An 11474-nucleotide genomic window follows, 5' to 3' on the forward strand; every position below is an offset into this window, starting at 1 on the left:
CAGCAATAGTAGTACAGGAGTGAGAAGTCCAAGACTCAACCCTGGCCCCACCTGAGTCCAACTGACACCACCACCACCCCCAACAGTAACCGCCATAGTTCTCTCAAAGTCTTAAAGACAGGTTGGCTACCTTTTCCCTTTCCTTTAAATGTATTTATTATTATTGGATAGAGACAGAGAGAAATTGAGAAGGGGGGAGATAGAGAGGGAAAAAGATAGAGAGACACCTGCAGCCCTGCTTCATCACAAGTGGGGACCAAGAGCTTGAACCTGGGTCCTTGTGTCGCCACCTGATCCCTGCTACCTTTTCTTTCTTCTTTTGCAAGTAGATGTGTTTCAGTTCTCCATATTGTACATATAGTAAAACTATCTGGTTGTCTTTCACTTCCTTACTTACTTCACTAATTATAATCACATCCAATTCCATCAATTTTTGTCCCGAAGGACACAATATTGCCTTTTACAACTTATTAAGTAATACTCTATTGACTATATGTTCCATAGCTTCTTTTTTTTTGGAAAGAGAAGTAACATTTTATTATTTTTTTCTATTTTTTTAATATATATTTATTTTTCCTTTTGTTGCCCTTGTTGTTTTGTCGTTGTTGTAGTTATTGTTGTTGTTATTGATGTCGTCATTGTTAGATAGGACAGAGAGAAATGAAGAGAGGAGGGGAAGACAGAGGGGGAGAGAAAGATAGACACCTGCAGACCTGCTTCACTGTCTGTGAAGTGATGCCCCTGCAGGTGGGAAGACAGGGGCTCGAACCGGGATCCTTATGCCAGTCCTTGCGCTTGGCGCCACATGCACTTAACTAGCTGCGCCACCGCCCGACTCCCTATTTTTTCTATTTTTATTTGTGATTAGTAATAGGTCACCGGAGTCGGGCGGTAGCGCAGTGGGTTAAGCGCTCATGGCGCAAAGCACAAGGACCGGTTAGGATCCCGGTTGGAGCCCCAGTTCCCCACCTGCAGGGGAGTCGCTTCACAGGCAGTGAAGCAGGTCTGCAGGCATATCTCTGTCTCTCTTCCTCTCTACCTCCCCCTTCTCTCTCAATTTCTCTCTGTCTCTATCCAATAAAAAATAAATAAACTAAAAAATAAAAAAATAGTAGGCTACAAGATTGCAGTGTATACTTCCACATGACACCTACCATTAAAATGCTGTATTCCTACTAATAGGGAATTTCCAAAATTTCAGCCTTAGAATATGTGTTTATTTATGATTGTGGTGAGTTTGTAAGAGGGACTCAACACAGAATAGAATAACTTGGAATAAAGGGTTAAGAATGGATAGAAGGTTCAACAATTTGTCTTTGTATGTTAACTCTCTTTTCAGCCACCAGGTTCCAGATGCCATCATGATGCCGACCAGGCTTCCCTGGACTGAAGACCCCACCAATGTGTCCTGGAGCTCTGCTTCCCCAGAGACCCACCCTACTAGGGAAAGAGAGAGGCAGACTGGGAGTATGGATCAACCAGTCAACGCCCATGTTCAGTAGGGAAGCAATTACAGAAGCCAGACCTTCCACCTTCTGCATCCCACAACAACCCTGGATCCATACTCCCAGAGGGATAGAGAATGGGAAGGCTATCAGGGGAGGGGATGGGATAGGGAGATCGGGTGGCGGGAATTGTGTGGAGTAGTACCCCTCCTATCCTATGGTTTTATTAATGTCTCCTTTCAATAATAATAATAATAATAATAAAAAGAATGGATAGAAGGGTTGAATATGTGCCAGAACTTTTGAGATGGAATAAGTGGTTATGTAGAAGGTCAAAAGAGTGAAAACAAAGTTGAGACTATGAAGGTCAGACTGAATTTTTTCTGAGAAGGTAATAGGAGAGGGCCAGAAAAGTAAGATGTTTGATATTAAAAAAAGAAAATATAGGGAGTTGGTTAAGCCAAGGACCAGCATAAGGACCCCAGTTCGAGCCCCCGGATCCCCACCTGCAGGGGAGTCGCTTCACAGGCGGTGAAGGTGTCTATCACAGGCAGGTCTACAGGTGTCTATCTTTCTCTCCCCCTCTCTATCTTCCCCTCCTCTCTCCATTTCTCTGTCTTATCCAACAACGACATCAATAACAACAGCAATAATAACTACAACAATGAAACAACAAGGGCAACAAAAAGGAATAAATAAATATAAAAAAAAAGCAAATGTTCCCACCTGTATCTATAGTAACCAAGGTCACTGCCACATTTTGTCTTTAATTACTTCTATAACCCTGGCTAGCTTCTGCCTTCCTAAAATGTTCCCCCCAACCCCACCCCAGTGGGGTGTATATTATGCTGAGGCTAAACTTTCCCAGACACAGCTGTGTAGGAAGATAACAAGTAACCATACCAGTAACTAAGGCAACCAGACCCTGAGCAGTGGGTACAAGGCCCACCCCCTTGACCCTGCAGCCTCTGCTTCTGTAATGATGCTTTTTGCTCTCAAGCCTGCATGCCCTATATAAGCTTGTACCATCCCTCTGTTCGAGGCCGGAATGTTTCAGAGCTCTCTGAACTCTTGGCCTACGTGAATAAAAGTCTCCTTCCTTCCTTCACCCACCTTGGCTCCAGTCTTCTTGATTTGCAGCAGGTTTCCTTAACATTACCCTCCCACCTCCCAAAGATAACCACCATAGTTCTCACAAAGTCTTAGAAACAGTTGGCTTGTTTGTATTCTTTTTCTTCGAGTTCATATGTATCAGTCCTGTAGATTGCACATATGATGGCAGAGTAGTAGTCCACAGAATACATAATCCTATAACATCTTTAGCCAGTCATTTGCTGATGACATTTAGGCTGCTTCCATTTTTTGGCTATTGTGAATAATGCAGCTATGAACACAGGGGTGCACATGCCCCTTCAAATTAGTGTTTGAGTGGATAAATGCCTAAAAGTATTATTGCTGACTCATAAGGACTCTCCATACCATCTTCCAAAGGGCCGTAATTTCTTGATACAGCCATCTGTTGATGGACATTCAGATTGTTTCTATACTCCGGCTATCGTGAGTAGTACAACTATGAATATGCGGGTGCATATCGCTTTGAATTAGTGTTTTCATTTCCTTTGGGCAAATGTGTTGGATTGAGGTTGTACCATCATAAGGTATTCCCATTTTCATCTGTTTAGGGACTCTCCATACTGTTTTCATAACGGCTGCACCAGTTTGCATTCCCACCAGGAGTGGAACAGAGTTCCTCTTTCTCCACATCCTTGCCAACACCTATTGTTTCCTGTTTTGTTGATGTAGGCCGTACAGAAGAACTAAACCACTGTTTCTGACCTAATGAGATCCGCATTTGCTGCTTTCAACTTGATATCATTTCCTGGTGTTCACAGATCACATCTGCTCTAAAGCAACAACAACAAAAATGACCGGGGGGGGGGGGCAGGCGGTGGTGCACCTGGTTAAGCGCACACATTACATACAGTACACAAGGACCCAGGTTTAAGCCCCAGGTCCCCACCTGCAGGAGGAAAGCTTTACGAATGGTGAAACAGGGCTGCAGGTCTCTCCCCCCCCTTGTCGTCTTTCCTCTCAATTTCTCTCTGTCTTTATCCAATAATAAATAAATACAAATATTTTTTTAAATGACAGGTGCTGGTGAGGACATAGAGAAGGAGGAACTCTGCTACACTGTTGGTGTGAATGCAAACTGATGCAGCCCCTTTGTAAAGCTGTATGAGCATCCCCAAAACAGATGAAAACAGAAATACATTAAGATGCAGTAATGTCACTCTTAGGTATATAGCCAAAAGATAGGAAAACACCAATTTGAAGGGACCAATGAAGTTGGGGAGAAGAAAGAAAGAGAAGAAAAAAGGAAGAAAGAAAGAAAGAAAGAAAGAAAGAAAGAAAGAAAGAAAGAAAGAAAGAAAGACATGAACAGACACACTGACCAGTGGAATAGAATTGAGAGCCCAGAAATGAGGCCCCACACCTATGGACATCTAATCTTTGACAAAGGGGCCCAGACTATTACATGGGGAAAACAGAGTCTCTTCAACAAATGGTGTTGGAAACAATGGGTTGAAACATGCAGAAGAATGAAGCTGAATCACTGTATTTCACCAAATACAAAAGTAAATTCCAAGTGGATCAAGGACTTGGATGTTAGACCAGAAACTATCAGATACTTAGAGGAAAATATTGGAAGAACTTTTTTCCGCATAAATTTTAAAGACATTTTCAATGAAACGAATCCAATTACAAGGAAGACTAAGGCAAGTATAAACCTATGGGACTGCATCAAATTAAAAAGCTTCTTCACAGCAAAAGAAACCACTACCCAAATCAAGAGACCCCTCACAGAATGGGAGAAGATCTTTACATGCCATACATCAGATAAGAGTTTAATAACCAACATATATAAAGAGCTTACCAGACTCAACAACAAGACAACAAATAACCCCATCCAAAAATGGGGGGAGGAATTGGACAGAATATTCACCACAGAAGAGATCCAAAAGGCCGAGAAACACATGAAAAAATGCTCCAAGTCTCTGATTGTCAGAGAAATGCAAATCAAGACAACAATGAGATATCACTTCACTCCTGTGAGAATGTCATACATCAGAAAAGGTAACAGCAGCAAATGCTGGAGAGGATGTGGGGTCAAAGGAACCCTCCTGCACTGCTGGTGGGAATGTCAATTGGTCCAACCTCTGTGGAGAACAGTCTGGAGAACTCTCAGAAGGCTAGAAATGGACCTACCCTATGACCCTGCAATTCCCCTCCTGGGGATATATCCTAAGGAACCCAACACATCCATCCAAAAAGATCTGTGTACACATATGTTCTTGGCAGCACAATTTGTAATAGCCAAAACCTGGAATCAACCCAGGTGTCCAACAACAGATGAGTGGCTGAGCAAGTTGTGGTATATATACACAATGGAATACTACTCAGCTGTAAAAAATGGTGACTTCACCGTTTTCAGCCGATCTTGGATGGACCTTGAAAAAATCATGTTGAGTGAAATAAGTCAGAAACAGAAGGATGAATATGGGATGATCTCACTCTCAGGCCGAAGTTGAAAAACAAGATTAGAAAAGAAAACACAAGTCGAACCTGAAATGGAATTGGAGTATTACACCAAAGTAAAAGACTCTGGGGTGGGTGGGTGGGTGGGGAGAATACAGGTCCATGAAAAATGATGAATGAAATAGTGGGGGTTGTATTGCTAAATGGGAATCTGGGGAATGTTATGCATGTAAAAAAAAAAAAAAGAAGTAGAAACGCAAAGCAGAAATTGACTGAGTTTGGAGTATGGCACCAAAGTAAGAAAGCAGAAGTATACTAGAGTTTGCAGTGAGTACCTCCCTAATACTTCCTCTCCACTTTTCCAAGCTTTGGGTCCATGATTGCTCAACAATTTGTTTGGCTTTGTATGTTAACTCTCTTTTCAGTCACCAGGTTCCAGGTGTCATCAGGATGCCGGCCAGACTTCCCTGGATTGAAGACACCACCAATGTGTCCTGGAGCTCAGCTTCCCCAGAGACCCATCCTACTAGGGAAAGAGAGAGGCAGACTGGGAGTATGGACCGACCAGTCAACGCCCATGTTCAGCGAGGAAGCAATTACAGAAGCCAGACCTTCTACCTTCTGCAACCCTCAATGACCCTGGGTCCATGCTCCCAGAGGGATAGAGAATGGGAAAGCTATCGGGGGAGGGGATGGGATATATGGAGATTGGGTGGTGGGAATTGTGTGGAGTTGTACCCCTCCTACCCTATGGTTTTGTTAATTAATCCTTTCTTAAAGAAAAAAAAAAAAAGAAAAAAAAAAAAGAAAGAAAGAAAGGAAGGAAGGAAGGAAGAAAGAAAGGAAAAGAAAGAAAGAAAGGACACAGAAATTGAAAAGGAAAGGGGAGACAGTGGGAGAGAGAAAAAAAAACCCTGCAACACTGCTTCACCACTCATGAAACTTCCTCCCTGTAGGTAGGAACCCAGCACTTGAACCTGGATCCTCACACATTCTAACCTATTTACTCCACCATTGCCCAGCCCCCAAAATTTGCATTTTCTTTTTTTTTTCTTTTTTTAATTACTTTATTGGGGAATTAATGTTTTACATTCAACAGTAAGTACAATAGTTTGTACATGCATAGCATTCCCCAGTTTCCCATATAACAATACAACCCCCACTAGGTCCTCTGAATCCTTCTTGGACCTGTATTCGACCAACCCTCCCACCCCAGAGTCTTTTACTTTGGTGCAATACGCCAATTACATTTCAGGTTCTAATTCTGTTTTCTTTTCTGATCTTATTTTTCAACTTCTACCTGAGAGTGAGATCATCCCACATTCATCCTTATGTTTCTGATTTATTTACCTCAACATGAATTTTTCAAGGTCCATCCAAGATCGGCTGAAAATGGTGAAGTCACCATATTTTTACAGCTGAATAGTATTCCATTGTGTATATGTACCACAACTTGCTCATCCACTCATCTGTTGTTGGACACCTGGGTTGCTTCCAGGTTTTGGCTATTACAAATTGTGCTGCCAAGAACATATGTGTACACAGATCTTTTTGGATGGATATGTTGTGTTCCCTAGGATATATCCCCAGGAGAGGAATTGCAGGATCATAGGGTAGGTCCATGTCTAGCCTTCTGAGAGTTCTCCAGACTGTTCTCCACAGTGGTTGGACCAATTGACATTCCCACCAGCAGTGTAGGAGGGTTCCTTTGATGCCACACCCTCTCCAGCATTTGCTGCTGTTAACTTTTCTGATGTATGACATTCTCACAGGAGTGATGTGGTATCTCATTGTTGTCTTTATTTGCATTTCTCTGACAATCAAAGATTTGGAGCATTTTTTCATGTGTTTCTCAACCTTTTGGATCTCTTCTGTGGTGAATATTGTGTCCATGTCCTCCCCCCATTTTTGGATGGGGTTATTTGTTGTCTTGTTGTTGAGTCTGGCAAGCTCTTTATATATGTTGGGTATTAATCTCTTGTCTGATGTATGGCATGTAAAGATCTTCTCCCATTCTGTGAGGGGTCTCTTGGTTTGGGTAGTGGTTTCTTTTTTTTTAAATTTTTTTATATTTATTTTATTTATTTATTCCCTTTTGTTGCCCTTGTTGTTTTATTGTTGTAGTTATTATTGTTGTTGTCGTTGTTGGATAGGACAGAGAGAAATGGAGAGAGGAGGGGAACACAGAGAGGAGGAGAGAAAGATAGACACCTGCCTGTGAAGAGAAATCGAGAGAGGAGGGGAACACAGAGAGGAGGAGAGAAAGCTAGACACCGCCTGTGAAGCGACTCCCCTGCAGGTGGGGAGCCGGGTTTCAAACCGGGATCCTTATGCCGGTCCTTGTGCTTTGCGCCACCTGCGCTTAACCCGCTGCGCTACATGCATTTTATTTTTATTTGTTGGAGGTGAAAATTATAGAACTACCTTAGACAGAGGCCTGGCCATAGCACATTTGGTTAAACGCACAGTGCAAAGCTCAGGGACTCGCGCAACAATCCCAGCTTGAACCCCAGGCTCCCCACCTGTAGGGAGGTCACTTTGCAAGCAGTGAAGCAGGTCTACAGGTGTCTTTCTCTCCCTGTCTTCCCCTGCCCTCTCAATTTCTCTCTGGCCTGTCCAACAACAGCAGCAGCAACAACAGAAAAAAAGATGGTGTATCTTTGCTTAGGCAACAGAAATTCAGTCTTGGTTAAGGGAAAAGTGGTCGCTTATACTCTCAGAGCTATGAGGGAACATGGAATATTAGCTAAATTTTCACACACACACACACACACACACACACACTTTTAGAAGAGAGCCAACAAACATGACCAAAGTTCCAACTGGCCTCCACAGCACTGGCAGAGGTTTCTCTCTCTCTCTCTCTCTCTCTCTCTCTCTCTCTCAAAAGTAGTGAAGCTCCCTTGAACATGGTAATGTGTGTGTTGAACCAGGTGTGCCACCACCTGGCTCCATAAACAATTTTTTATTGATTAAATAATGATCAACAGGATAAGAGGGGTACAATTCCACACAGTTCCCACCACCAGAGTTCCACATCCCATCCTCTCCATTGGAAGCTTTCCTATTCTTTATCCCTCTGGTAGCATGGACCCAGGATCTTAATGGGGTGCAGAAGATGGAAGGTCTGGCTTCTGTAATTGCTTCTCCACTGGCCATGGGCTTTGGCAGGTCAATCCATACCCACAGCCTGTCTCTATCTTTCCTTAGTGGGATGGGGCTCTGGGGAGGTGGGATTCCAGGACACACTGGTAAGGTTGTCTGCCCAGGGAAGTCAGGTTGGCATCATGGTAGCCTCTGCAACTTGGTGGCTGAAAAGTATTAAGATATAAAGCATTTTGTTTGAAATCCTGAGGGCATTGGACAGTTTGAAAACCACCACTGTTAACCGATTCTCAAGCAGAGATGGGACACATGGAGGCTTTAATGCAGGAAGCAGTGTTAACTGTGTTAATACATCCAGCCAGACTTATGTCCACAAAAGACTGGACCCTCAGCACAGTTATCAGCCTTCCCATAGTAACTCAGCAACAAGGTTTTTTAAAATTTTTTTATTTATTTTCCCTTTTGTTACCCTTCTTTTATTGTTGTAGTTGTTGATGATGTCATCATTGTTGGATAGGACAAAGAGAAATGGAGAGAGATGGGAAAGAAAGAGAGGGGGAAGAGAAAGATAGACACCTGCAGACCTGCTTCACCACCTGTGAAGTGACTCCTCTGCAAGTGGGGAGCCAGAGCTCAAACCAGAATCCTTCCACCGGTCCTTGGGCTTTGTGCCACGTGCGCTTAAACCACTGTGCTACCACTGGACCCCCAGCAACAAGTTTAATGGGTTATTTTTCTCTTTTTATATACAGAAAGTGCAACTTGTTTGGCTTATCAGCAGACACTTGGACAAAAGTAACAGATTTTTAAAATTTTATTAGGGACTTAATGTTGATTTACAAAATTATGAAATAACAAGGGTTCCCACCACCAGAGTTCTGAGTCCCCATTCCCTCCACTGGAAACCTCAGTAACTCTCTCCCAAGGCCATAAACATGGGTTGACTATTATTTCTATAAGTATTTATATTTTTATATATTTGCCCATTTTTTTCCTATGGTCCTATGCCACACCTACACCTATTACTATTTCCAAATGTCCTTCTTTTCCCCTCTTCTCTCTGAGTCCTGATGGAATTGGAGTTCAGAGCCCTCTGGTCATCTTCCCCCTATCATCTCTCCCCCTCTAGGAGTATGGACAAAAATTCTTTATGGGGTGTAGAAGGTAGGTAGTTCTGGTTTCTGTAATTGCTTTTCAGATGAACATGGGCATTGTCTGGTTGATCCATACCTCATTTCTTCTTTTTTATTATTTATCCCCTTTTGTTGCCCTTTTTTTTTTTTACTGTTTTAGTTATTATTGTTGTTGTTATTGATGATGTTGTTGTTGGATAGGACAGAGAGAAATGGAGAGAGGAGGGGAAGACAGAGAGGGGGAGAGAAAGACACCTGTAGACCTGCTTCACCACCTGTTAAGCGACTCACCTGCAGGTGGGGAGACAGGGGCTCGAACTGGGATCTTTCTGCTGGCTTTGTGCCACGTGCGCTTAACCCACTGAGCTACCGTCCAACTCCCATACCCCCTGTTTCTATCTTTCCATAGTGGGGTAGGACTCTGGAGAGGTGAGGTTTTAGGATACATTGCTGAGGTCATCTGCCCAGGGAAGTCAGGATGGAGTCATGAGTAGCATCTGCAACTTGGTATCTGAAAGACAGTAAAATATATATAGCAGGGCAAAATAATGAACAAGAGCCAAAAGGTAGGAATAGAGCAGATGAAATTAGGAACTTTAAGATGGAAAGCTAGGAAGTATTTTAGATGTATTCCAAGGGACCCATGACTTTAGTAATATTTGCCTGATCTTGATAACATGCAGGTGGACTAAAATTATTGTCTGGGGAGATGGTGTCGGAGTTGAGGACTAGAAAGCTGGATTAAGATAGAAAGTAGCTCCCAAACTTGAAGTATATAAATACAATGAACTGTTTACCACATCAATCTGACCCTTGGCCCACATCTATTCATATTTAGCACGGGAGCCCGATTACAGCACTGTTTATGCTGACAGGAGGGGGAAGCCTGCAATTTTCTTCAAGAAGCCAACCCTTGCTTTTCTCTTTAGCAGTTAACCCTTGCTTGCCTCACTATCATTCCTACTTCTTTCTTTGGAGATAGGTATATTTTAAACTACTCAATATGTTTTCTCTCTTCCTTCCTTCCTTTCTTTTCACCAGAGCACTACTCAGCTCTGGTTTTTGATGGTGTTGGGGATTGAACGTGGGCCTTTGGGAGTCTTGGGCTTGAAAGACTTTTTGCATAACCATTAATGATATCTCCCCAGCTTTTCTCTGTCAGTTCACCCCAACCCGTCAGAAGCGATCTGGGTTTTGACCCCAGAACTGTGTTCCTTAGTTTCCAGCCTCCACACTAGACTTGGATTCTGCCCCCCAGAAATTCATGGTCCTTCACTGACATGGTTTTGGATTTATTTTCATTTCTTGCTTGTGTTTAAAAAACAAAACCAATGTCCTGGGTTCACCGGCCGACCGGCGGGACAGACAGACAGATAGGCTGGCAGGCAGGGCCGTGCCGTCTCCCTCTGCGGCCTACTCGGCTGCCCGGCGGCCCAGCACCAGCAGCGGGATCTCCTCCAGCCGCTCGGGCCGCTCGCCGCGCCGCAGGTAGCGCCGCCTCCAGGCCGCCAGCCGCTGGAGCAGCCTCTGCACGCTCCGGGGGGCCCGCAGGCCGCGCTCCGCCGCCGCCGTCGCCTTGCCCGGCCGCCCGCGCCTGCCCTTCTTCCTTCGCGAGCCGTGCGCCGCGCCCCGCCCGAAGAGCCGCTGCCAGAACCAGCAGCCGGAGCAGGTGCCGCCGTCGCCAGGGGCCGCTCGCCGCACCGCCGCCTCGGGCTCCCCGCGCCGCCGCAGCCGCGCCATCCTCTCCAGCAGCTCGTGCTGGAGGCCTCCGCGCCGCGCGTCCGCCATGCTGGGCCCCAGCCTCTCCCGGGAACTGACCGCTGGGCAGCGGCGGCCACCGGGGCACGAGGGTCTCTCGCTTCCTTTCTTCGGCCTTGGAGGTGACAAGTGGAGGTGACTTCAGCGCTCCTCGCGGGTTAGGTTGCCAAGGATACCCTGCCGGTGACCCCACAATGACCACCCTCAGCAACCACGGAGATGCCAGAATCCAGATCATTCCTCGGTGCGCAAACAAGTCTTGTTTGTGGGGGTGTTCAGACACGGCCTCCAGAAGGCAAAAAGGGGTCTAGAAGTTCTCGAAGCCCAACCCCTCGGTTCAATACTACATTGGCTTCAATACTACAGTAAGCCGTGAGAAAGCGAGAAAGCGCTGCTCGACTTCCTTAGGATCTACATTTGGGTTTTAGTCCCACCCTTGTGATGCCCCCGAGGCATCTAATAGTCTGGACTGAGTTGAGTCTCCAGGGTGTTTCTG

General features: G+C 44.8%; 1 protein-coding gene across 1 annotated transcript; it reads right to left on the reverse strand.

The window, feature by feature from the left end:
• Positions 1–10496: 10496 nt before the first annotated feature.
• Positions 10497–11172, reverse strand: C6H1orf202 (chromosome 6 C1orf202 homolog). Its single transcript, XM_060192634.1, has one exon. The coding sequence runs from the start codon at positions 11006–11008 to the stop codon at positions 10634–10636; it is 375 nt and encodes a 124-aa protein (XP_060048617.1). The 5' UTR covers positions 11009–11172; the 3' UTR covers positions 10497–10633.
• Positions 11173–11474: the final 302 nt, after the last annotated feature.

Source organism: Erinaceus europaeus, chromosome 6 (assembly GCF_950295315.1).
Source record: "Erinaceus europaeus chromosome 6, mEriEur2.1, whole genome shotgun sequence".
NCBI lineage: Eukaryota > Metazoa > Chordata > Mammalia > Eulipotyphla > Erinaceidae > Erinaceus > Erinaceus europaeus.

Bases quoted from the DNA above. Each gene is read 5' to 3' on its own strand.
- C6H1orf202 (XM_060192634.1), bottom strand. From the start codon at position 11,008: ATGGCGGACGCGCGGCGCGGAGGCCTCCAGCACGAGCTGCTGGAGAGG.